The sequence below is a fragment of the Zootermopsis nevadensis genome, unplaced genomic scaffold, assembly GCF_977971745.1.
Source record: "Zootermopsis nevadensis isolate Lab colony 2312 unplaced genomic scaffold, Znev_1.0 Znev_ptg000027l, whole genome shotgun sequence".
In the NCBI taxonomy this organism is placed as follows: Eukaryota; Metazoa; Arthropoda; class Insecta; order Blattodea; family Termopsidae; genus Zootermopsis; species Zootermopsis nevadensis.
The window spans coordinates 6,179,751-6,207,151 of NW_028259159.1; the positions used below are offsets into that span (position 1 = coordinate 6,179,751).

Here is a 27,401-nt window from a genome sequence, read left to right on the forward strand (position 1 = left end):
TTTGCCTCGTTAATGGTTTAGGAACCATTAGTTTAATTGTGCTATGGGGCGAAGGAGACAAAGAAATCGATAGAACAAAAAGGAAAAGACAAACGAGGGCGAGGAGGAGAAACGAACCTCTTAATTGGTAACGAAAATAAACATATATATATAAAAAACATCAACAAAAACATTCACCAACCTAAAAGTTTATTTGAACACGACGCACATATATAGAACAACTTCAAATATATTAAAATGGAATCTGGAAGTGAACATCACTAATAACTGATAAACAACTACAAAGAAGTTGCATATAAGAAATTATGATTAAATTTTAAGTTTATATAATTTTAATTTTTACACACCTGAAGATGGTTCATCTAAGAACCGAAACATGTAGTGAGAAAGTAATGTTCCAAATGTAAATCGAATGTTTCGATAAGGAGCATCACATGGTATTTTAATTATCTTAATTTTAAATTTTAAATTGTGATTATACGGACAAGATTAATTAATTAAAAATAAACAGTATGGGCTGGACAGTGCGAAAGAACGGAAGATAAAGACGATTCAAGATAACAAGTTAGGAAATGTTATACGTTGCGTAATTATCTTCAGCGCGTACAAACAGAAACGACTTAAGACCCCCGCTGAGGAACCACTCGATACATTAACAATTTACTAATTATTTTACTCAGAATTTTGAACCCCAAAGGTGCCACGTGAAATCACTAGACATCATTTCGGTACCCCACTTTATGAGTCCAAAACGTGACATGATTTTGGTTCTGGCTGTCTTAAGTCCTTTGTTTTTTTTTTGTTTTTTTAAAAAAAGCGAAGTTTCTTTATTCCATGACTTATTTTAATGGTTCACGTTGTTATATACTTTCTTCAAAAGAACACTAATATGTATAATTTTTGTTCTCCACATATTTCTATACATTTATCAAAATATTTAGTATATTAAACAGTTGATACAGTGCCGTTAAATAACCCATCTGTCAACTGATGATGAAAAGGACTAATCAATTCTAATGCTGAGTAACAAAGTGGGGTAAGGAAGGGATCCAACTTTCCCATGAACACCCCCCCTCCCGGGCCCAAATTGGTGGCGGTCTGCCACACTCCTCGTTCCCCCCTCTGCCGCACCCCCCTTCTCGCCGACATCCTCTATAGTCAGTGGCGGATTTCACACCTTATCCGTCTAGGAACGAGTATTCTCGGAAGTCTGAATAAAATTACATAACTTGTTTGTATGTTCTATCCATTGGTCAATTCTGACTTGCATTTCGTGATTGCGACACCGAGGGTAATCTGAATTAACATGGAAAAATTAGGGACATTATTTGTTAAACACTGCAGCTGTACAAAGTGCAACGAGAATCCACGTTGGCAGCACTTTTATGAGTCGAAATCAAAGCAAAACGAAGTTGTGGGTTACTGAAATGGCAGCGTGTCATAGAGCCCTGCTTCAGAAGCTAACAGTCACTCATCTGGCCAATACATTTTCTCATTTAACCGGATTCCAAGTGCCGACACCATTTCGTCAAGAGTACAACATATCAATCTCCTCGTTATTGTATTTTTCTCCATTCACCTGACATTTCATCCCTCTTAGGCCCATACATTCCTCTCAGCATCCTGTTCTAAAACGCCCTTCTCGTGATGATACGTCACACCGCGGTGATGACAGTGGATTCCCCTGAGACGCTATGGGCTACTGAATGAGGATAATCGATACTGGTACATCTAACATTAGAAATTGAGATCTTCTGGGTCGTGACGCCATGTAGTTTTACAGATGGTTCGGGGTCAACCCTGAGGATGGAGATAATACGTTCCTCCGAAATATTGGTAACCATCTACAAGACACATGGCGTCACAACCCAGACGTTCACAACAGAACACACTGTATTGGTCTTCTGGGTTGTAACGTGTGAATTTGTAGTTAGATACCAAAGTTTCGGTCGAACATACTGCCTCCATCTTCAAGGCGGCCCTGGCATTTTTTCATCGTTTAGGAAGCCGCAAATATCAAATCAAAATAATGTTGTGCAACGCGTCTTTTCAAAATGATTTTCGTCTCGTAACCTCTCGTCAAGGCCCACTTTGAATTTAACAATACAACTCGAATATTCATGGCGTCCATTCATTTAGCAGAATATGCATGTATCCACCCAAAATCGCGGAACGACAAAACAGAAAAGACGGTGGGGTGCACACCCTTCGCGATCACCCCTAACGGTTCTTACGTGTGTCCTGTCAGAGTCACCCCTTTGTTCGTTTTTACCCCTGCAGGAATTTTATTTGAAAATTTTAAAGAGCTCAAAAAAGTTATTGTATGCGAGCATATGAAAATATCTTCTCCCTTGTTTCCTGAGCCCTTCAACAAAAAGCCAGAACAGAATGCTGTGTTCCATGGAGTACACGCAGCATCCGAAAGGGTCCATCGTGATTTTCATACATAATTTTAACGTCCATTAAGCAAAAGTACCTCAACTCGAAGACGAACCAAGTGTCGGACGAGAGACGAATTGACTTATCAGTCCAAAGCTCATCAGATTACTCTTACCAGAACACAGAGAGTCGGAAAATTGTTTCTCACTGGATTTAATGAGCAATATCACTCCCAGGAATTAAAGCGAGAAGCCGAGAGAATAGGGACAACTGGAGCGCTCTTTTTGGGCAGAGCAATGGACCTGTCGTAAGACAGAACACTTAATAATAATAATAATAATAATCACTCCCAGTGGTTAACTACATAAACGTACTTTAACGCGATGAAGTTATTAAATATGAATCGATAAAAGACGGATTATTAACACGTCTCAATGACATAATACGAAAAAAATGTATATAATTAACCACGAAAAATCTTGGCCATCACTATCGACAACATAGAGATTACAAAGTTAAAATAGTTACAGAATAACTTACGAGTTGAAAGAAGTTAAATTTTCTATTCTGAGGATGATAACAATAACAACACCTCGTAAATATTAACAGATGACAGGCGAAAGGTAAATACTTAAGAATAAACAAAATTATCAGCTGTTCAATAAACGTAACAAATGCATTAATTTGACGTCTTCCGATACCAACAAAATTCTGAAAACATCTTCCTTACAATCGATTTTCCCCTGGTCATTTTCAACGACACAAAATGCGCGGTTTTGAAAGCTTCGAAGCAACACATACCTTGAAGATAGAGGCAACAGTCTTCACCGAATGTTGATAAACAACCTCTTGACTACACAGTATCATAAACGTTCCCATCCTGTTATGAAAGTAAAACTAAGTGTAATATTGATTTCGGCATTACAGAGCGGCGAGGAGCCTCAACCCAGTGTCGGTGGTCCGATAATGACCTCTGAACCCGAAGCTCTTCCGAATAGTATTTTAGAATTCAGTCCGTACCGCAAATAAAACACAACACGTAACCATTACAAAGATCAAATGGTTAACGCTGTTTAAGGAAATAATAGATATTTATTCCGATAATTAATTAACCCTTCGAAGCCGAGGCTCGTCTAAATTATATATAAGAATCCAGTCCGTACCGCGAAGAAAACACCACACGTAACCATTACGAAGATCAACTGGTTAACGCTGCATAGGAAAATGAAACCGGCCTGAGAATCATACTAAACGCTTAAATAACAAAATTCAGAGTTACCGACTGGCACGCTTTGAAGCGGTAATCTGTCGGCACCTGTGTGTGATCCGCCACTGATCTGTGTCAGCAGTATAGGAATGGCAGCGGGCATGCCTTCACTGCCTGCCCCCACCAACACTTGGTGCACTGTGGGAACCCAGAGCCCACACCGTTCTCACACACAATGCGACGGGCTGCCTACCCCTACTCCCCACCACCACACCCACTATACCACCCAGCCCCCCTACCCCCCCCCCCACCCCACAACAATCTATGTCAACGGGATCATTTTAACCGGTCCTCCATCAAATGAATCTCCGCTCAATTTTGGAATCTCCTCCTCAGCGTCTGTCCGCGTATTGAGATGAGAAACGCACAAAGAATTTTGGTCAAAGAAAGAACGTGGAAGGAAGACCACAACTTGGGAAATCTAAGCGTAGATGGAAAAAGATACTATTAAAATTAATCTTAGGGCTAAATTGATGCGGCCCGCGATACAGTCCCAATGGCAGGCTTTTGTGAGACTTTCATAAATTTGCGGAAATTTCTTTGACAGATGGCCCGACTATCAGCTTTGAAGAAGGTCCCTGAAATATATATATAGGAGTAGGAATTGTCACTGAAGAAGGCAGTAAAGAAGGAAAAAGAATTTGTTCCCTTTTAGTCTTTTGAATATGGCGGAGAGGTCGAAAGCCCTTCTGTCTACAAAATTAAAAAAAAAAAAATCTCTCTGTATTCAAGACACTCTCCAGATCGTGTAAAGAGAAAACTCAGGTCGTCTTATGAAACGGCAATTTTGAATGGGCAATTCGCGGACACAACGCAGAAATAAACGTGTTTTAAACAGAACAAAGCTTCATAATTTCAACTACACCAGATGTGATTAAATTGATTATATGAAACAAATAAGGCGAAAGAGACACGTGCAGAACTTTAATCAGGAAACCTGAAGAAAAAAGGCAGCTGGGAAGACCTAGAAAAAGACTGTAGGATAATATTAAAACGGATCTTAGAGGGTGTGATCGACGAGTTTCAAGTGGCGGAATTTCCTAGGTCTTTAGGTTCCATTACAGAACGGAATATTGAACTATAACTTTTCAATACAGGTCTCTGCATCACGAAGTTTTAATAATCTCAGTGCCTCGTATAAGATTTAATAAAGATCTGACTCAATCGGAAATGAAGTTGAATTTTACGAATCGAAAATGACGCACAGAATCCCGTAGGAACACAAACGGGGTTATGTTTTCTTTATTCATGGACCAATTACGATATAAAGTACGTTCTGTTATCTATGTAATGGCATTCTAAACAAAGTTGAGGCCAGCAAAGTAGTTTGTTCCTCCCTCCAGTGGTTTGTATCAGATCTTTTATCGAAACCGAGAGGTCTCGTTGACTGGACACGCGTCTTATAACCACTGACCACGAAAATTCACTCAGCAACAATAATTCGCACTAGTATCGTATATCTAGAAATGTTACGTCAAGTTTCATCATCATCTTGTACTTTGGTTCGAATTACAAGATAACAAATCATTTCTCAAATTGCATTCAGTCTGATATTCAATATCTGTTTAAGCAGAGTAAAGTGAACTCATCCTTCTGGTTCTCAAACATAACTCCATGAAGACGTATGGGGTAGTGAACGCATAGCTCCACACATTCTAAATCTCGACCCCGGTACCCATAACACAGGAAGCTTTATGGACCCCAAAGCCGATCTGTTAAGATGTTTCAAAACGTAAAGTAACTAAGGAAAAACGAATTAGATCATGTGAGATTTCAGGTTAACACAGCGGCGAGTAAGGTACATGTCTTCTGGGATGTTTCAGACGTGTTTGCCTCCTCCATCATCAGGACGATGTCCTCAGATCAAATATTCTGATTTTTTTCCATCGGAGAAATAAAGTAGAAATGAGGGCAGACATAAACTACGCTGACTCAGTGTTTATTTTTATATAATGTGAAAGTGTTGTGTAATAACCCTGCGCTAACCCGCGTTTGGAACAAAAAGTGCGAACAATCGGGAGCCACTATCTCCCACCGAGTTACTTTCTAGAGCTCGTGAACGTCATCTGTGTTCAGTTAACGTAACCATTCATAGTGACGACAACAATTTCAAAACAAATTCTGTTAATAAACTAGACATTTGTATTGTAAATAGAATAAAAATCACGATTGTTCATAAAAAAAGACAAAAATATGGACAACAATTTGTGCAAATCGTAGTAAGTGAAACTATTGTCAGAACTTGTTAACAAACAAACAAACAGACACTTCAAAGAGATACTCGAAGGTCGACCGCAACACACCAAAGATAAAATTCAATCCAATGCTGGCTGCATTTAAAAACCTGTCACGACACGAGACTGGTTTTTAAATCAGGGGTTTTCGACCAGCGGCCCGCGCGACATGTTCAGGGCTGCCCGCGTGCATTATTGTAATATTGTATCATTCTGCGTGAGGATAAATATTTATTTTGGTATCAGGAAAAAGTCTCGTTAATTCCGCCAGCATTTGGCAGTAACTGTCGCTGTGAGCTTATTTAATAACGTCAAATTAATGGAATTCTACAGCAAAATTAGTGTCAAATATATCACTAATGGCTGATATTTCTATCGAAAATTCTTGAGAAATACGTGAATCTGTTTTCAGCAGTATGAGTAACTTAGCAGTTCTAACATCCCGCCATCGCGTTTAGATAAACTGAACTCATTTGTAACCTTACGGCCCGAGAGTCGATAAGGGCGAATGTGACCTCATGAATGGAAAAAGGTTGACACCCCTATTTAAATAATTCTCAGGTAATTACACTATAAAATGTGAGATTCGTAACAAGATATAAAAAAAATTACCAGTATTAATTGGTACTAACAAGAGATTTTACTTATGAAATAATTTTATTTTTTAAAAAAAAAACTAAGATTGAACGGAGCGGTAAAACAGCGTGCTTTCTTACAACAGTCTAAAGTGGCGCATTTAAATACTTTGTCATTCTCCTATTCCGACTTCCAAAATGAACAATGACGCACACACGTCAACCATGCGCTGGGTTCCACAAGAATTTCGGAACTTCGAAAATATTTTTTCCCACGTTTTAAAACTTTCCCAGGTGGTTCTCAGCATCCAACTTTTTTTTTCTTTCTGTCTTCTGCTTTTGTCGTAGAAGGGAGCAGAACGGGAAGGCGTTTTCTCCCCTTCTTCACCCACTCCTTCCCAACTCCCCCTTAACCTGCTTCAAAACAATGGAGTCCCCTCAGTTGCCCCTCTGGCCCCATCTTCATTCCGATAGACACAAGCTTCGTACAATACGAATTCCCATGGTTCTAACAGAATCTCCTCACCTCCCCCCAAATCCTGCACACGCATACACGCGTGTTGTGCGTGGAGTGTGTAGTAACGCACAAATTTCCCCCACCACTGTTACGTCCAGCTGCTAACTTGTTACAGGAACTGTCAGAGTGTAGTGAGAAGGGGGTATTCCTCAATTGTTGAGAGCGGTCGATCAGTTCCTGAAGAACTTTCCTCCAAGGTAGACTGAAATTGTTGTGTTTGCTGGATGTGCGATGTGTCTTAACGCGAAATAAGTTAAAGTCTGTCTCTTATTCGCTGTTATATTTACAAGACGAAACGATTTAAGAAGACCTACGTAGAAGAATATTATTAAAAGTGGTTTTTTTTGTAAATATTTTAAAAAACAACGAACGTGTTTTATTATCTCTCAACGATAAATTTTTAACGACGAAAGCTGTTGGTCTGCTTTCGAATCGGTAAGAACGTTTGTTACTTTTATAAATTTGTATAAACTGCATTCAAGACATCAGAGATTGAAAGATGTTTCTTCTGTGACATGTGACTGAAGTTTATTTTAATGTGCAGTGTTTGTTACGTTCATCATGCCAATCAGCGAGGATGAATTCGAGCATAACAAATCCCAGCATCATGGGATGTCCAAGGCGGAGCAGAGAAGGGTAAGGATAATTTGTTATTCATTAATACTGCTTTAATGGAGAAACTGTCAGTCGCTCAGCTAGTCAATAATTCCTCCCCCCCCCCCCGTATTTTACGGAACACGAATCCATTTTACACAGACGTCACAAGTTTAATAATTAAAAACTTGTTTCCCGGGGTTAATTCGCAGATAAATTTGTGAACAAGTTTACAAAACTGAATGTCTGAGTTGTAACTGTATCTGGATGTTAAAATAAATAAACATATTTTCCTAAATTCCCGCCAAACGGTCACTGGATTCGGTTCTGGGGCTCTAAGAACATAAATGTCTCAGAGAAACTCTGCTTGAAACGTAAATTAATGGTAAGATACCACGAAAACTATAGAAATACGTTTATGGCAAATGAATTTGAATGATTGACAGATAATCTTGACATCCGATGTAGTGGTTAAGCTATCCGTTTTACATTATAGTGACCTAGGGTTCAAGTCGCCGCTAACTTGGAAAGGTTTTCGTGGATTGTATTAATAAATTCGGTTAGTGCCCGGCGTTCGATCACGACAATTTCATTCCACGTCGTGTCCAATCCATGACTCGTAATAATAACTCCGTTCGACACTACACAATTGAAACAGAGTCGTTAAATAATCTAAAAACAAATCCCATTATTCATTATCATTTTCTCGTGTCATTCAGCCCCCCATGTAACCTCCGCAGTTGGACCACCGTTGTTAAATAACGCATAAATACCGGTATTTTGAGATATTAACAGCATCTTTACGTGAAGAGAACAATTTTGTCTGGTGCTATTTCACTGATTTGGTACCTCGGCTCCATCTTCACGCCACAAATTAAAACACGACTTCTTTCTGGAATTGAGCAGTGGCCTAGTCGGCAAGACAGCAATCTGTAGGGTTTTCAGTACAAATTAAGTGGGGCTGAACTGACCATATAAATTTTTGCTTTCTAAGGAATTTCCCCAGCAAAATTCTGTCTCCCAAGCAACGTAATCGTCCAGATTTAATTACCATAATACGTGTTATTCATTGTGTGGTTTTACGTGTTCGACTGAAGGCACGCAATGCAAAAAGTTTGAAACTCCAAGCAGATATTTATCCTATTTCATTATATCAAAGGAAGTTTCAATTTTCGAACAGGACAGTGGCCGGGGGAGGGTAGGGGATTGGAGGGGAAGTTTTTCAGTTTGAACTTCCGGACCGGCTGTTTAACTATCACAGATCCTACCTGAAAGTCTGATCTCCCCATGCGTTCTACATGTACTTTAATTTGACTATTCGTACTTTTGGAGAAGTGTACCAAGACTGACAGCTCCTTAAGTCTGAATGTTCTCAGACTACTAAGGTTAAGAATGAAATTACGCACTCAAGTCTGAGCGAATTGTTAGCACCAAACTGATATAAGAGATCAAGTGACAATTGGTGTACTCTGACGGGTGTTTCCGTCACTACAACGATGAGAGAGTTTCAGGTTTTGTGTTACAAATGCGTGTTTATTTGTGCAGAGCAACAAACCAATCATGGAGAAGCGACGCAGAGCTCGTATCAACCACTGCCTCAACGAACTAAAAGCCCTCATCCTGGACGCGATGAAAAAGGACGTAAGTCTCAGCCCTGCAGCTTCCTACGTAGATGAATGATTTTCACATCTTTTTTTGCGAACCCAGAACCCTGTTTCCCACATCTTCCCTGTTGGCTTCAGGTCCCCAGATAACAAATCCTCCCTTCAGGCAAACCTTGCTCACAGCACTGGTACAGCTGCTAAGTCCTGTCTGTATACCCAGTTATTCCTTTAAAAATTCCAGGAATAAGCACCAAAGTCATCTACAGAAACGCAAAGACATGTAACGTAAAAGTTCTACGTCTAAATTGACCATAAATCCGAAAATTCTACCAGCAGGACAATGGTAATTTAGAAAATATTACAGCAAAGTAGAAAAAAATTATTTCGCGTTCATAAATTCCAAATTCTGCCAATAAAACACCACTAACCCGCGAATTCTGAAACCTACAGGCAACTTTGCCATTTCTGTATGTGGGCCACAGAACGTTTCTGATTGCTGTGTTCTTGGAAACACCAGGGTTCGACCCTCATCCCTTATCATTCATATACTTAATAAATTATTAATTCTCGCATCTGAAATGTGACCCCCTGTACCACGGATGAGTTTGAGAATTGGACCATCTGGAAATCACAGTTTCTTGACGAACGCAGCCGAAATGCCAAAGTCTGTTTCGTGTTTTTGTCGGTGGGAACCTGCCTCGTAAATATTATTTACACTTTGTCGAAAGGGTAATTAAAGAAATACCGAGGCTCCGCCCATACAGAGTTATTCCAGTTAAATTACATAAAAATTTTGAGCATGAAAAGACGAACCATCACAAATGTTTTCGCTTTCTGAAACATTTCGCATACAACCAGAGGGTTCGCGGGCCACATTTTCAATATCGCCAACTTTAAAAAAAAAACTCCCCCAAATCACGGTTTCGTAGTTTAAAATTCGTGGAATAATGAGGCGAACTCCGGCGGCGGTCGACTTGTTCTGTGGGAAGGGCGACATTTTGAAATAGTGTAAATAAAAACAGGTCTGAATAGTTTCGGTGACGGATGAGAGTGTTTGTGTTTCTGTGTTTCCTGCCGCCATATGGTGTTTGGTTCCCATGTGAGGTTGTGGTAGCCTGGACAGAAAAATTCCCACGGTCTTCCTCCAGCGAATGCCTCCAGTCGCCTGCCCAGTCTTCCAGCTAACAGCAGAGCATAAGGGGAGAATAAAAGGTGGGCTTATGGCTCGGAGCATGTTTGGGCCCTGAGATCCAGTTTGATAATTATGGGGAGGGATGTCACCGGAATAATGGAGCTGACATACGGTCTCTGACTCTTATTGATCATCTGTTGCCGTGTAAATTAAGTTACCATGACTGCAGAAATGTTTTATTGCGAGCTGCTGTCATTATATTAAAAGGCAAACACGTAGGAACTTCATGCAGTCCCCCCCCCCCCAAAAAAAAAAAATATATGACCAAATGCCGCAGACAAGCGGTTAACATTTGTTTCATATTCGGGCCAGAAATGTTTGATTTTCAAAACGAGATCTTTGATTGATGAACGCAAAATTCAAAATGGTAATAATTCATTTGCAGGCTACGTGTTAATTAAATCCTGGAATTGACACTGTGTCTTCCCAACCAGAATTATACAGCCCCCCCCCCACCGAAATGCTGAAATACATGTACAGTTTTAATGCTGACCGATTTTAAGGACAATTATAAATTTTTGAAAAAAAAAAAAAAAAAAAAGAAAGAAAGAAAGAAAGAAAGAAAGAAACCAACCCTACAACATAAAGTTGCAAAACCACAGCTTAGAAACACAAGCAAAGTGTTCAGGTTAACCGTGTTAGCCTGGTTAACACCAAGAAAAACTAAAAATAAAAATTCTCACATCCGCGGTTTAGTGGTATCCCATAACCCAGAACACAGTAAAACCATAAAAGCAAAATTCATTCTATCCCAAAACCACCCCCCACGTGCAAGGATATCATACTGAAGAAATTACATTTTTTTATTATTCGTATCTAATGCATACGCTACACAATTCTTATCCATCTAATTTAGATCTAGCACAATATATTTTCTGCATCAAACAAAATCTTTCAATAACACAGTTTTCCATTGACTTCGCAGCCAGCACGCCATTCGAAATTGGAGAAGGCCGATATTCTTGAGATGACGGTGAAACACCTCCAAACAATACAGCGCCAACAGCTAGCCATTGCCGTGGCGACAGACCCGACCGTGCTGCACAAATTCAAGACCGGTTTCAACGAATGTGCCAGCGAAGTCAGCCGATACATCGGCCGCATAGAAGGCGTCGAACCGGCAGTGAAACAGCGCCTAGTGGCTCACCTCGCCAACTGCGTGTCAGGGCTCCAACAGTTGTCACCCTTCACTTTTGGGGGTTGCAGTGCGATTAGCAGTACCATCGGGAGCATGTTCCCTACAATGGGATTGTCAACTGCACTTCATCTTCCTCTACAGCAAGGACCAAATACACCATCCAGCACTACAGGCCTGCCAACAATCCTGCCTCATATCCCATCTGGAGATGTCAACAATAATCACCACCACAACACAGGAACCAGGCTGCAGATGACAAGTGGCTTACAGCTGATTCCAAGTCGTCTCCCCACAGGAGAACTTGCCTTGCTTCTCCCTAACAGTGGTCAACTCCCTGGAAACGTTTTACCATTTTTCCCACCCCCATCGGCGACACAGGGAACATCTACGACAACCCCAACAACTTCAACCGCCACATCAACCCTGACCAACGCAGAAAATGTACGTCTGAGCTCCACAGTTACCAGTGGCACCATCGACAGGTCCCATCCAAGTGCATTCACGGCCGTCGCAAGGTCTCAGAGTCCAACGCCTAACCAGAATCGACCTAACAGTCCACTAAGTTTGCCGCTGGACGCCTGTTCGACAAGATTACAATCCGGAAGTCCACCCTTACTTAGTCCCACTTCGTCCATCTCAAGCTGTGATACAATGGACACATATCCTGGTCCGAACACACCTCCGCCACCAACGCAACTATCTCTCGTCAATCCTCATCCGAGTAACCAGCAACTTCAAAACCAGACGCAGTCTTATCCTATAAACGTAAACCAGTTCAAAATTCCTCTTACAAGTCCATCTACAGGTTACAACGTCTATCATTTTCCCGTGATGGAAACTCAGAAACAACCGGTATCACCACAGCAACAGTCTCTGGTGACTTCGACATCATCCCCCGCTTCGGATGCCCCTGGGAAACTCAGGCTTCCAATGCAGACTGCAGACTCACCATCAACCGGTATCTTACGGACAGTGACCGAAGTTAAGCTGGCTTTCAAAACGGTACCGGTGACGTCAGAAAAGTCGTCACCCGCTATCCGAACCATCGAAGCACTTCCGACTGTATCTTCCTCAAATCCTTCCTTTCATCACGACCTTTCCGTGACACTGTCTACGCCAGTGAATCAGTGCTTGTCGGTAGTGACTACAGCCCCTGGAAGTGCACCTTTTGTAGAAAGACATCATACTGTGGGGACGAAGGCCCCTCCCTTAGACTTTTCCGTTAAGAAAGACGATTTACAAAGTACAGCCACACAGACACCATCTTGCAGCAAGAGGCAGCTATCGACAAGTTTCACTGCAAATAACTTTCCCGGTGATTTTGTTTCACAGTCATTCCCATCGCCAAGTAAAATGATGAGGTTGTCATTCAGTATGCAAAACGAAATGCTCCAGAAGTCAAACGCAGAGACTGAAGGCTTACTGAAATGCTCAGAATCCAAGAGCCATCTGTCAGTAATTGTCGAAGACTTGTCTAACAAACCGTCCACATCTACAACTGCCGTGACTACGTCAACAGCACAAACGGGTAATAAGGACATGTGGCGTCCCTGGTGATAATTTTCAGTACTTGAGAGACGCTCGTGTTTTCGAATTCCAACACCCAAGTTGTCTTTCAGTCATAATAACACTGTAATATAAATACACGCCCACACAAATCTGTGATGCAGTTCGTAGAAATGTACATTCCAAAGACACATTAATCTTAATGAATTAAAAAGTATATAAACATGTACTCTTTATGGTTTCATTTTTAGGTTATGTAATAATGGTATTTCAATTGCAGAGGTCGTATCTTTTGTACTGTGTACAGACTTCAGCCCTTATTACCAAACACAAAAGGTGTAGCAACATACAAGCTGGTGATACGATGACGAACGGGAGATAAGGTAAGGGTCTGTAAGGAAGTCAGCCCTTCCTTGTTTCAGCATAAAGGAAATAGTAAAGTGTGAAAAACCCTTTCTCTGAGAGCTGGTCCCTGACTAGGATTTGAACCAGCCATCTTCTGAATGCAAGCATTAGTGCTGAAACACCATTATATTCAGGATATTGGAAAAGGCATCTATAAATCTACTTCACATGTGGATCAATTTTATTTTGTCAGTGCTGCCATCTATGTGCCACATAACAAATACACTTCTACTTCAACACCTAAGCATGACAGTCTTCTGGACTCTGTTGCCATCTGTTCGTAAACTCTGAACTACCAGTTCTGAGATTATTCCTTGTAGAAATATTCTACTGCAGAATAGTAAGTGGCAGATGCTGCAGCTTTCCTCTGCTAATCATCATTCCACCACTGCTCCATTCCCTTCTATAACCAACCCAGAAGGTGTGTGACAAAGTTTCATCTGAACTTCATGTAGAGGAAGACGATTAACTTCTGGGATGCTGCACCATGTAGTCTGGTAGAAATCTATTGATGCTTGAAGTGCATAAAACCTCCGCCAACAGCACGATGAAATAGCTCACCATTTAGTATACATCCCCAAATCAAATTTCACTAAAATGCACCTAGCAGTTTCAAAAATAAAACACAAGGACACGTGGACACTTCAAAGAAACGCTAGAGCCAAGTTCAACAACAGCACATGTAACAACTCACAAAATATTGGCAGTACGCTAACTACGGTCGCAAACTACGTATCTTAAACGGCAATGTGCCTGTACATACCTCGTCACGTGAACCACGGCCTGTCATCTGAACTGTCGTAAATCAATCCGAATCACGCGACTGTTGAACGCCGTGCCGAATGAGAAGCAGTTGCCTCCGCCACCGACGACGAGAATTGCTGTCTCATCGTCGACTACCTCACTTGTATGATTATGCAGCATTATGGGGCAGGCTGGGTTCTGGTCCTGCAAGCACAGAATGTACTGCACTTCTACGAGTCTCTTAACAACGCTGTAGTATCGTTATGAGCGAATTTTCTTTGACTGATGTCTGGATTAACAGAACAAATCCATTTTTTAGGTTAACTGTGTCTCCAGGTCGATGGAAAACGTACCTACTCTGGCGTGATTGCTAGACAAAACCAGTCTTCATCACTGCTTTATACGATGGGCTACAGAGAGTAGATGCCGTCTTTACCTGAAGACATGCAGAACCAGTCTTGGGAACGCAGTAAATTTTAGAAATTTTAGTTCTGTTTAATTTTAAATGTCCGCAGCCGCTGCACGATCTGAGGCGTGGGCCTTGTGCCGCTCGATCTCTGGGACTGCGGGTTAGAATCCCACTCAAGCCATGGATGTTTGTCCGCGTCTTTCTGCGTTGTGCTGTCCTGCGTACAGGTAGAGGCCTCGTGACGGGCCGATCCCTCGTCCAAGGAGTCCTACCGAACGTCTATAGATCGAGCCAACGAAAAGTTGGGACCCGCAGTGCTCAGTTAATTTTAAATACCAGACGACAGATAATGTCCGAACAAAACATAGTAAAGCTAACACACCACTGTGAGACAAAGGTTTCAAGTTGCATGAATACATCAAGTGGTTAACATGTTACTCTACGTGCAGACATATGCCTAGATGTTACATGATAAAAGCTACTTTCATTCTGAAATAAAAAACACAAGTTAAAAAGTATAATCCTGGCCTTGAATGTTTTTAATAAGTCTTTGAAAATAAATAAATAAATATATCTAAAAGATACCAAGTCTCTCAGAATATTAACTGTGAATTTCATGTACAGTGGCAGTTCGAACCGTCAACCATCAGGTACCCTAAAATGAAATTTTTTGACCAGCTGAGTGACTATCAGTGTCTCGGGAAGGACCCCGCTCCTTCGAGTTGGTAAAATTTCATGAAATCTCTTCAGAGAATTAGAAATTTTGCTTACACTGATGAACACTGACAAGTGGGATACTTGTTTGACAGATTCATGCTCTTTTTGTTATCTCACACTTACAGGTAGAGCGTATTCAATGCAAGATGGTGCACTCAGATCCACGACACAAACTCCAGGCTGATTCCCAGGTAAAGTGTTAACTCCTCCAATGAGAAACAAATGGTCCCCGCAGACTGCCGATGTATGGCAGTACCGAGGTAACATTCCAGCAATATCAAGTTCATGCCACGTCTCTTCTTCCAGACTGAAACACCAGATGTCTCTATGAGGCAACATATCTTCACCGAGTCCTCCTGTCACAACCATAGTTTTCTCGTCCCACACGGCTGCGCTGTGCGAAAACCTCGCAGACGGCCCGTCTCTCTGATGCGGCACTTCTCTGCAGCTAATGCTCGCGTCTGATGCTCGTATTGTCCATACAAGCAGGTCCCCTAATACCTGTACGAAATTAAGGTTACTTGACTCTGGATTTCATTACATTATTAAACAAGATGTACCAGTATGACAATAAGGTGTACTGTGCTCACAAGAGCCAGATGAATCCTGTTCACATTCCTGCATCTTATTTATCGATGAGATTATCCTCCCACCTAAGCCTACGTCTTCCAAGTGATCTATTGTCCTCAGGTTTCCTCACCAAAATTTTGCACACATTTATTTATCTCCCATGTGTGCTATATGTCTTGCCTAGCTCATCGTCCCTTCTTTCATCATCCTAATATTTGATGAAGAGCACCAATTGTGAAGCTCCTCATTACGTAATTTTCTCCTGCCTCCTATTCAAAAACATTCTCAATCAGAGTTTGTACCTTAATGTGTATGACCAAGTTTCCCAGCCATTCAAAATCACACGTAAAAGATTCAACCATTTAACAGAATATTATTGTTAAACATACCTTAAAATCCAATGTTCGCCCTCCGAACACGACAACATAATCTTGAATAGGGGCAGGTGTCGGATACTTAAGACACACTGAACTGTGTCTCCAGCGGGGCACAGGAGCATTATTCCAGCATGTAGCCGCAGTATCGCTACTTGCTACCGTCATCCTGGGTCCCGTTTCCCCTCGAAACACAGAGAGTATAATGGGCCACGCATTCACAGCTCTGCGGGGAGAGTGACGTCCGCCGTACACCATCACCCTGGTCAAGCCATCGGGACCGCGCAAAGACAGACGTGTGCAGGTGTGGTGTAACACGCCCAACTTAACATTCTCCAGCAGAACACCTTCAACATCAACGATTCTCCTACACGTCAATGGACCACCTGCATCTTGATTCCTATTGGAACAGAGATCAGTCATGGAAGATAGAAATAACCATGTAGGTTTTATATAATTGGGCTAAGTAAAAGTTCCCTCATGGCTATCAAGTTATTTAACCCTATGCATCATTAAATAAACCACAAATAAATAAAATCCACTACTCATATCAAGACTAGATATTTTAAATGAATTTAATTGTCACGTATAAATGAACGATAAAAGAAAACAATTTTATACCTGTTTTGAATATACAGAACCTCATGGCGCCGCCCATGCAGGGAATTTTCAGATGGACCAAATCCACCAACGATAAGAATTTCAAAACCATTCTTGTCTCCAAACATCGCAGTCCCATGTGCGAATCTACACACAGCACGCCCACTTTCTGGTTCTAGAAGTTCCCACTGAACTTGAGGTTTATTTATAGAGTCGGACACAACAGAATCGGTCAGACGTGGAGGTACATCCGCAAACTTCCGCAACCAATCAGTAAGACACCCCTTGGATGCTACCATAAGTGCAAAATGGCATCCCTCAAGATGCCATTCCTCCATTTCATCGAAAGGTTCCAAGTTTACAACTTTTAATCTTTCGTCGGGGCTTGCAACTTGCCGGAACATTTCGAACGCTGTCCATACGCTGCAAGAACTCCACCCCTGGAAAAAAAAACAAACAAACTATAATTATAATTTATACATTTGTTGGCAGTAAAGCCATATTTCAACCAGGACTTCTTGTACTGTAGAAGTTTCACAAATCTTTATTAATTCCTCTGACGAAGAATCAAAACACAGAAAGTAATCGATTATCACATACAAACAGAATAAAATGGAAACGTTCTCAACATAACCAAATTTTTAATCACAGATCCCAGTGTTTGAGCACCACTTCCAGGTCAATTCTGAGATAGCGGCTTCAAAGTATTTTTATACAATCCAATTTTTGAAAATAATATCTTGGATGGAATTAGCACCATGTCATACCACACGTACCCGTGATACGTAACGATGTTCCTGCGAATCCAGATCAGGAAACTTTGTAAGTGAAAGCAGTGGGCTATTCATGCTCTCAAAGTGTTTCTGCATCACAATTCCAAAGCCATCATCAGGATGTATTTGTTCATATGTAACAAATGTGGCATCTTCAAAGCTGGAAGCTGCCCACTGTATAAGAGATGATGAACTAAAATACAAGTTTAAAAACATTCTTTAAATTTTGGAAACAATAAGAAAGTTTGAATGGTATATTTTTTTAGATGTCATAATTGTGGTAATAAAGAGGCAAACTTATGTGAGATTTCAGGTTCTCATGGTAATGCATATGAAGATGGCTGTCTTCTGGAATATTGCACCATAAAGTGTGGCTGAAGTTCACCAATGATTCATTGCCCTGATAATGAAGACGGCAAGCACTTCTGAAACGTCTGTAAATGTCTACCAGTATACACAATGTCACCCAGCCATGACCGTCCTCTGCTCTCGGCTTGTACGTCAGCTCACACACACCTCCGAGGACAAAGCTATATTTCGGCAGGGACCGGATCCAAGACGTAACCTTGACATGACCTTCTTAACATTCCAAAAGACAGTCGTCCTCTTATGTTCTCAGGTTTAAAGAAGCTTCAAGTATATTATTTATTCACAACTGTCAACAAGATAATTTTTTTTAATGCCATAGAGTCTTGTAGGTGGTTAATGTATGTTCCTCTGAAACAATGGTAACCACCTGTAAGATTACTCAGTGTCGCAACCCAGAATACTACAACCCAAATTAATATAAATTAATATCTATATCACTTCAGGTCTCCTCAACGAGCATTACACTATATAATTAATATAAACCAGTCTTTTACTCAGAAAAGACTACTTTATTAATTTACTGAGCAGACATATCAAATGTTATTTAGAAGTGTTTTTCAGGTACAGATAAATACTTTCAGGGAACATGACTTCCATGTACCACAGCAAATAACAATGACATCATTCACAATGGACAACAAAGGGCAACAGATTTGAGTTACTGACATGTGTTCATGACTGACGAAACAAGTGTCCTGTCAAAACAAATCGAGTTCAGTGGAGATGGTATCATAGATTATGACTCACTGAAGATAAACAGCACGATTCACGGTTAAGATAATATTTATGATAAGTTCTGGAGATTAAATAAAAAAACAAAAACAGAATATATCAATGACATCATCTGAGGGACTGCCACATACAAGAATAAAATGAAATAAATTCTTAAAGAAGGACACCAGAAAAGATATGCAAGTAGAAACAGCACCATACAGGGTGGTTTCATTACCCTGATAATGGAGGCAGTAAGCACACTGAAATGTCAGTCAGAATCTAATAAGACTATGAGGAGCAATATCCCAAAAGACATCCATCTTTAAATATCTCTCTGATCAAACCTCAACATGCGGAATAATAAAGTTCACACAAATCTGAAAAGAAAAAATCTTAAAATTATAAACAAATAAAAGATAATTGCCAAGTATTCGTGTTTACTGCACTCACTTTACCTGGCCTCATCCATATAACAGATGGCACATTCGGCTAGCAGAAGAGTTGGCAAGGAGAAGGCTGCCCCAGCTTGCATCAGGTTCGACTCCAACTCGTCAAGAGCTTGCAAGTCACTTGCGATAAGACGATACTGAGAACCAAACAGGCCTCTTACACCATTCTCGTTCACTGCATCAAAAACAAAACTCATCATTAACACACCAAGGGCTTGGAAGATACTGGACATGAATCTTGGTTCAAAGACATTTTTAAGATTTTCCTCAGTAGAACTCCATATCCTAACCTTCAAAAGGTCCGATACATTCTTGAAGTGACTCCGAACCCAGAATACATTCCACCTTCCTATCTACCACTTCTGTGAAGTCCACTTCATAAAAACAGACATCTTGGTGAATAGAACCAATGAAAGATAAACGGAAGAAACTTGTGTCAAATCCAGCACCACAGGAAATGATCTGTCAAAACAGAGGACACACAAGGTCATACAAATGTAGTTTGTGACTGCTTCTAAATCCATCAAGATTACTTATCAACTGTGTAAGCTACAGTGGTTATGTAGCAGTGAATAAGATGAAACAATGACTGTGCATGGTGAAGTAGAAAGGATAAGTGAGGAAGCAGCCACAATCCACTTTCACAAAATTTTGACTTATTATAGGCAAGAAAAAGGAGTAGGAATGTGGGAAAAAAACAAAACAAACTAACTCTCAATTCAGCCAGTTTCAAACCAAAACTATCTGCCGTAAGAGCTCAATATGTCACCGATACACCATCAGGTTCCATTGTCTGAAGCTATAAAACACATCCTTTGCTCATATAAAGATGAACATTATGGATGACGAAATATTTACTTGAGTTGGTTGTCCTGATGTTGCATCAAGAAAGGACCGCAGAGCGAAATCAACTGTTAAGACTCTCATGTAGTAACCAAGATGAATCAGTGGAGTCCGTCGACTGCATTTAATTACAAAGTGATGTATGTAATCATCTCTGAAATACCCATTCTTTACCATAGAGCATTTTGAGACTGTGTTAAAGTCATTTGTTCCCTGTACCTGAAATTAAACATTATGAATATTAGATTCAGTAAGTTACATATTGCACTGTATGGTCACTGGAGCTAATCTGATAAAAATATTAATATCCCCATAAAGCATGGGCAATAAGGACCAAGGATATGATGTATAAAAGTACTCCACAAAGTTGGATTATCTCTTTTCATTTATATGATATAGGTAAACATATACTAGAATTATATTAATCAGCGAACTGCTTAGAGCATGTCTAATTCTTTTTGGTCTAACATTTTGAGCTGATTTCCTTCGTATTGCTGCATCAGGGTAAGGACAGATATAATTATGGAACAGCCCTGATACATATTATTTACAAATTTTAGTTATGAGTATTGAAAACTATTCACATATGAAACATACCTAACACAACATAACCGTACTTCAAGCAGCATCACGTTAGGATATGACTGTGGGAATTTTGTAACAGTTCTTACCCGTGCTTTTGATTTTTTCATGTTTGATTATAACAGAACAGAAACTAAAGATAAATGTTCACGGTAAGGCCTAAACTTCCGCCGTGATTAATATTAGCCAATAGCAATGGCCAATCAAGCATCTATGACTGTTCATACTTTTTTACTTCCGGTTCCTTCCGGTGACGTAATAGGAACCGGAACATAAATTGAAGCAGGTTCACCAACTTAGGCAACATGTATAATGTGTTGGCATCTCCATGTCGTGCGGGAAACAGGAATTTTGGACAATAAGATTGCCCGCGCAATTTAAACAGGAGAAGATGTCACAACATTATTCTTTTATTGTTGTTTTTGGGCGCAACAACCCGAGAGATCATTTGCCCCGTTATCAAGAACACACATGTGTAATCAATCGAAACGAGCTCTAAATATCCTCACACAGAAAGTAAAGAACATTCAAAATTAATTAAATTCACGTCAATTTTAACCATCTGCTGTATTAAATTAACAACTGAAATAAATAAGCTACTAAAGATAAGGACCGCAAATGTTACGTTTCGCCTATTAAGCAGGAAACTCACAAGGTGACTAAAAGCTATTTAAGTGATCTATGAAGAAATACACGTCGATGTCTCGCAAAAGCAGAGTACAAGAAAGCAGCACAGAGAGAAGGCAATAAAAGATCTCATTCAAAGGTTAAATGCACACGAGGTGCGATCGGAAGGTTTCCAGACTGCGCGTATAAAAACCCGTACACTTATCTCAGGTATTAAATTCATCCATCACCCTCGAAGTAGTTCCCCTGGGAGTGAACACAACGATCCCAGCGCCGCTGCCAAGCCTGGAAGCATCCCTGGAAATCTTTCTTTGTCAGCCTGTCAAGCATCATCTGCGATTCTGCCTGAATCTCTTGCCAAAGACTCGCCAAAACGGCTACGGAAACCTATGAAATGCTAAAGCAAGCATTTGGGGAGTCCGCAATGGGTCGTGCACAAACTTTTATGTGGCATTCACGTTTTAAAAATGGCCGAACCTCTGTCGATGATGACGAGCGTTCTGGACGACCATCTTCGAGCACAACGCCCGAAAATGTTACGAAGATTCGGCAGGCCATTCACGAAGATCGACGTCGTACCATCAAGGACTTGTGCGACATTGTTGGGATAGGCTATGGGACCTGTCAGCTGATTCTAAAGGAAGAACTCCACATGCGACGCATCATGACAACGCGCCAGCGCACACCGCCCTCAAAGTTGGGCAGTTTTTGGCCTCAAACACCATGGCCGTCATCCCGCAACCTCCTTAGCTCCGTGTGACTTCTTCCTCTTCCCAAAGATGAAAATTCAGCTAAAGGGAAGGAGATTTGAGACGATAGAAGAGATTCAGGCAGAATAGCAGATGGTGCTTGACAGGCTGACAAAGAAAGATTTCCAGGGATGCTTCCAGGCTTGGCAGCGGCGCTAGGATCGTTGTGTTCACTCCCAGGGCAACTACTTCGAGGGTGATGGATGAATTTAATACCTGAGATAAGTGTACGGGTTTTTATACGCGCAGTCTTGAAACTTTCCGATCGCACCTCGTATTTTATCTCGTAACGTGGACACTGCTCACGATAAACGATCGGCTGACAACCCGCAACCAGATATTTCGATATCTGTATTTGTACCCAAAATTGACTGCCATAGTATTTTAAAAATGCCTCATTTATGTCAGGCAATTTTCCATATGTACCTTCAAATAGACCACGACATCTATCCTGGTTCATCATTCAGAAACATCCTACCACATATCATTCGATAATACATTACCTCAGTAATTGGATTTATATACGCGTATACTGTACCACGGTGGTCTAGCGGTTAGAACGCTGGCCTTGTAATCCTGGGGTCTCGGGTTCGATTCCCGGCGGTCCCCGAATTTATAACTTGTGTTAGGCAAGGCCGTGGTCTAGGCAACACGGAGTTTTCCTCCGTGGCATCCCAACAATTACTCCATTCACACACAGAAGAAGGCAATGGCAAACCACTTCTGGATCATCTGCCAAGAACGTATATGAACAGGTCCCAGTCCGAGAAAAGGATGGAAGGATCCTGTTCATATGGACCTGTCGTCAGACAGAACACTAATTCTTATCCTTATTATACTGTACGTAAGATCAGTTCTTCTGTCGTATCTTAGCCCAAGAGTTTCAGCTGGTGAGATAAAATTGTGTATCCACACGCCTTTCTTTCTAACATTCTTTGATACTTTAAAATTCCAAATACTAGAGTTAATAGAAATCCATAGAGTAGTTTGAGATAATACGGAAGGACAGATTCAAACCCGTATTTTTTCGTTAATTTTATGCATTGTACATAAAAAGCGAATATAAAAGGAGTAACGTGTATAAAACCACGTTTTATTGAAGTACTGGTTTGTATTGTAGAGTGTTTTAAAATGGGGAATGGTAATTTAACACTAAATTCTAGCGATGGAACTTGAAAAATACAAACTATATGGAAGACGTGGACAGAATTCAGGATGTGTAACCTAACCGCAAGGTTCTTTATAATGTGACAATAACAATTAAGTATATTTTCAAACAGAATTACAGATTATGTAGCAGATTCATATGAATTGATATCTTGATTTAGATTAGATTTTGTTTCCCGATTACTCTATATAAACGGAAGATTAATTTTGACAGGCGAATTTTAACCAAATCAGGCAAGCGGAAAATAGGTTTCGCTATGCAGTCTAGTTGGGCATCTCTTTTCTTAATTGGAAACTTTTTTGCCTTTGGATATGCAGGTGAGTGTAACAGTGGAATAAGGAGGGAATAGTAACTTTTGTTAAGTCATGAACACGTCACCCACTGCTCTGTGTTCTGTGTTCATTGTGTGAAGGGATCCAACATAAAAAGTTAGATATTAAACGATTCATAATTATGCTTGGAAAACCTGACGAAATCACACCCGCATGACTAAAGTAGCGGTGTGATAATGAAATCAGTCTTTGGGAAATAATTGATTCAGAGAACTTGAAGCAGTTACGCGTATAAAAGGAAATATAAACAATTATTTATTTTAATCCGTCTTATCACAATATTTAAAATATTTAAAATTTCTTATAATTAAGATAATAAAATATCATTGATGTTCCATATCGATTGATCGATTTACATTTCGGAACATTTACACAACAAATAAATAATTGTTATAATATTCACAGTATGACGCAATTACACTATCTTAGGAAATATAGAACTTAATTCGTGGCTGAAGTCGTGTCTGTCTTGTAGGCTATCTGAATTTCATATTATAATACAACAAAACGCAAACAATGAAACAATCGACTACTGACAATCGATTTGCTATCCTCATTCACTGCTGGAAGACAACTGTTTTACCAAAATTCTCTAGAACGCTGGCTCAATTAACAGAGATCACGTAAATATTTTTATCTGTAATTGTGGAACTGATTTATATGTACTGACGTCATCGCTAGAAACATCTCACAGCTGTTTCACTCAGAACGCAAATTAAATATGTTAAAGTACACTTCTATTATAACACTACGTTTTACATCGATCGATTCTTAGGTTTTAGACTGTGGAAGTTGTACAGCATGATGCGGGAAACAAAAATTTTAACAGCCAAAGTGTAAGGATTTGGAAGGAGGCGGTTGTTGCCTATTTTAATCATGTGACTAAACATCTAGATATACAGGTGCAGGGAGGAACATCAATGCGTTTTTGATGGTTTCAGCTTTACCCCTGCAGATTCTTACCTGGGGAAAGACCCCCCCCCCGTTTCACATTACGATATGGGCAACCTTGGTTCAGAACCCTGTCCAGTCCATCTGTAGCTGTCCATTACCTGATACGAAGCGTTTGTCTTATCCTACAGCATGCCCTAGGATTGTCAGCAAAGACGAATGGGGCGGAAGACCCCCGAAGGGGCCCACCGAGAAAATGAATGTGCCAGTGCCGTTCACGGTGGTGCACCACGGGGGTTCGAAGGATTACTGCACCACTGAGGAACGGTGCGCGGCGATTGTGCGCTCGTACCAGACATCACACATGGACTCGAACGGCTGGAACGACATCGGCTACAATTTCGTGGTCGGCGAAGACGGCAATGTGTTCGAGGGACGCGGCTGGGAGGCCGTAGGGGCCCACGCCCCCACGTACAACACGAAAAGCATCGGAATTTGCATCATAGGAGATTTCACAGGTACCAACACTCCCATTTACGAAATCGTATGTTTGTTGTTGTTGTTGTTGTTGTTGTTGTTGTTGTTTTGTATTTACTCTCATACCTCTCATTGTCACTTTCGACCTGAGGCGTTTATCCTCCACCTCCACACACTTTCCAGTTGCTAAGTTCCACCACTTCCACCCTGTTCATTTTTTTAAAACCTGGTTCTCGTTCCTTTTCTTCCGTCCTCCTTTATCCCCCATCTTCAATTTTTTCTCTGTCCCCTCCTCCTTATTTCGCGTTCTCCCTTTGCAATGTCGCCGTCTCCCCGCTCGTCTATGTACGTAAGTACTTCGGAATTATTATTAATTAGTGTTCTGTCTGACGACAGGTCCATATGAACAGGATCCTTCCATCCTTTTCTCGGACTGGGACCTGTTCATATACGTTCTTGGCAGATGATCCAGAAGTGGTTTGCCATTGCCATCTTCTGTGTGTGAATGGAGTAATTGTTGGGATGCCACGGAGGAAAACTCCGTGTTGCCTAGACCACGGCCTTGCCCAACACAAGTTATAAATTCGGGCACCTCCGGGAATCGAACCCGAGACCCCAGGATTACAAGGCCAGCGTTCTAACCGCTAGACCACCGTACCCTACCTAATATCATTCTCTGTCATCAGAGGATGGTGCAATAGGTCTGTTCGAGACCGCAGTTTAAAACCACTCATTCTTGTCACTGTGTCTACAGATCGTCTACCGAACGAGGCAGCCCTTAAAGCAGTCCAGAGCCTCATTGAGTGTGGAGTCGAGCAGAACAAGATACAAAGGCAATACCAGCTGATTGGTCATCGTCAGAATACAGCCAGCTCCACGGTATGTCCCGGTACCAAGCTGTTTGAGGAGATAATGACCTGGCCACAGTGGACCCCAGACCCCAAGAACGTCAAAGGTTTCCAGACAAATTGGGATTAATCTCAGTCAGTTCATACTGAAGTTAGTCTGTTATGACGGTTACTGTACATTCTTGCGTGCAGATCTTACCATCTGTTTAGCAACTACATTAAAAGTAATACTGAAACAAATGATTTAGTTGTTAACAGGAATATGGAAAAAATGACCTAAATATTGGTTTTAAGCTTTATATTGTTAGAACATGGGTGTGTGTTTCTGTATAATTTTCCTTCCAGATTAAAAGATGAATTTAAACGCAATAGAAATATCTTTTAAACAATGAGACAATTCGTTGGTTAACACTAATAATACAGCTTTGTGTTTATAATGATTAACCAACGATGTAATATTCTTTATAATACGAATGACAGAAAACAATACGAAAAAGGAACCACGTAAAGATTTTGTGTTGTTAAAATATCCATCTTTTCAACTTCTGTTTGGTACACAGAGCAGCTTTTGTGTAACCTGTTATGTAACAATTTTTGGATTTTTTAAGATAATTTCTAGAAATTCTTGATTTTTTTTATCAAAAGGTGTTTGTGTATAATTTAAATTTAGACAGACATTAAAAGAAAAGAAAAGAAATGTATTTTTAATATTCCTAACATAACTCTTAAGACGATAACTGTATCTAGTCTGAGTTTCTTAACCAAGACGAATAAGGGAGGATAAAATTAAATGTATCTTAAAGATACAGAGTGGAAGGGTGACCAACCTCACCCTGAAGCGTGTGGAAACCCTCCCAGACCACTTTTCGCTCTCACAAAGTGCTGGCCTCGGTGGAATGAGAAAGCTCTCATACTGTTTAATGATTTCTCCGTGTTTTGTATCGGCTATTGATTTGCGTTCATAACGTATTCTGTACGTGGCAACGTGTCATAAGGCGAGTGACGTAAGATTGCAGGAAACGGATGAAGATTTATCGCTTGTCTGTGGAATTTGGGGCTTAATCAGTCAGTATTTATTTATTTGTTTAGTGTTCTGTCTGACGACATGTCCATATGAACAGGATCCTTCCATCCTTTTCTCGGACTGGGACCTGTTCATATAGGTTCTTGGCAGATGATCCAGAAGTGGTTTGCCATTGCTTTCTTCTGTGTGTGAATGGAGTAATTGTTGGGATGCCACGGAGGAAAACTCCGTGTTGCCTAGACCACGGCCTTGCCCAACACAAGTTATAAATTCGGGCACCGCCGGGAATAGAACCCGAGACCCCCAGGATTACAAGGCCAGCGTTCTAACCGCTAGACCACCGTGGCGGTAGTAATCAGTCAGTACCCGGGATTAACTGAAGTATCATCCCTGGATTAAGGAAACACGAATAAAAAGACCACACCTGACGTGTCCGCTGTTTGCCCGATGTTATGGTTAAGCACGCCGTGGATGTGGCCAGAAGTGGAGGTATAGCTCCACGCATTCTTAACCTCATGAGTTGCCTGCAATTTTACTGACCGAGGTCGTTGTGATAAACACAGACCACTGGGTCAGTCTGAGGATCCCGTGAAATGAATAATTTTTTTTAAGTCGCTCCAACCTATAAAAGGACTTTAAATATTATTTATCAATTTCGAGAAGTGCTAATTATTGATTACCGTTTATGATATCTGGGAAGTTATTTTTCTATTAAATTTAATCATTGAAA

General features: G+C 40.7%; 3 protein-coding genes across 9 annotated transcripts in view; 2 read left to right on the forward strand and 1 right to left on the reverse strand.

Annotated features, from left to right (window-relative positions):
- LOC110839856 (tRNA wybutosine-synthesizing protein 4) overlaps positions 1-20,798 on the reverse strand; it is a 124,088-nt gene extending 103,290 nt beyond the window's left edge. For 3 of the 6 annotated variants that reach the window (XM_087356432.1, XM_087356433.1, XM_022084395.2), the window contains exons 1-9: positions 20,645-20,798; positions 19,989-20,192; positions 19,421-19,592; positions 19,137-19,305; positions 17,602-17,791; positions 16,847-17,265; positions 16,241-16,625; positions 15,405-15,782; positions 14,175-14,359 (exon numbers count right to left, since the gene is read on the reverse strand). In XM_087356432.1, coding sequence (XP_087212558.1) covers positions 14,198-14,359; positions 15,405-15,782; positions 16,241-16,625; positions 16,847-17,265; positions 17,602-17,791; positions 19,137-19,305; positions 19,421-19,592; positions 19,989-20,192; positions 20,645-20,665 — 2,100 coding nt within the window. In that variant the 5' untranslated portion in view covers positions 20,666-20,798 and the 3' untranslated portion in view covers positions 14,175-14,197. Of the gene's footprint in view, positions 1-13,574; positions 14,360-15,404; positions 15,783-16,240; positions 16,626-16,846; positions 17,266-17,601; positions 17,792-19,136; positions 19,306-19,420; positions 19,593-19,988; positions 20,193-20,570 lie in introns of those variants that run through there. The other 3 variants (XM_022084393.2, XM_087356431.1, XM_022084396.2) reach the window with 3 other exon arrangements.
- On the forward strand, positions 6,927-13,235 carry LOC110839857 (uncharacterized). Of its 2 annotated transcripts, XM_022084399.2 has the most exons (4): positions 6,927-7,407; positions 7,517-7,608; positions 9,112-9,207; positions 11,288-13,235. In XM_022084399.2, the coding sequence occupies exons 2-4, from the start codon at positions 7,534-7,536 to the stop codon at positions 13,055-13,057; spliced, it is 1,941 nt and encodes a 646-aa protein (XP_021940091.1). In that variant the 5' UTR covers positions 6,927-7,407; positions 7,517-7,533; the 3' UTR covers positions 13,058-13,235. The 2 variants fall into 2 exon arrangements, with proteins under 2 accessions (XP_021940091.1, XP_021940090.1); XM_022084398.2 differs by having other exon boundaries at positions 6,927-7,608.
- Positions 20,799-23,328: 2,530 nt separating the features above from the next.
- On the forward strand, positions 23,329-26,344 carry LOC110839864 (peptidoglycan-recognition protein SC2). Its single transcript, XM_087356380.1, has 3 exons — positions 23,329-23,416; positions 24,514-24,840; positions 25,554-26,344. The coding sequence occupies exons 1-3, from the start codon at positions 23,356-23,358 to the stop codon at positions 25,775-25,777; spliced, it is 612 nt and encodes a 203-aa protein (XP_087212506.1). The 5' UTR covers positions 23,329-23,355; the 3' UTR covers positions 25,778-26,344.
- Positions 26,345-27,401: the final 1,057 nt, after the last annotated feature.

Excerpts from the sequence above, each read along its gene's own strand:
- LOC110839857 (XM_022084398.2), top strand. The coding sequence starts at position 7,534 with ATGCCAATCAGCGAGGATGAATTCGAGCATAACAAATCCCAGCATCAT. Across the intron at positions 7,609-9,111 it reads CCAAGGCGGAGCAGAGAAGG|AGCAACAAACCAATCATGGA; the intron begins GTAAGGATAATT and ends TTATTTGTGCAG. Across the intron at positions 9,208-11,287 it reads TGGACGCGATGAAAAAGGAC|CCAGCACGCCATTCGAAATT; the intron begins GTAAGTCTCAGC and ends TTGACTTCGCAG.
- LOC110839864 (XM_087356380.1), top strand. The coding sequence starts at position 23,356 with ATGCAGTCTAGTTGGGCATCTCTTTTCTTAATTGGAAACTTTTTTGCC. Across the intron at positions 23,417-24,513 it reads TTTTGCCTTTGGATATGCAG|CATGCCCTAGGATTGTCAGC; the intron begins GTGAGTGTAACA and ends CTTATCCTACAG. Across the intron at positions 24,841-25,553 it reads CATCATAGGAGATTTCACAG|ATCGTCTACCGAACGAGGCA; the intron begins GTACCAACACTC and ends CTGTGTCTACAG.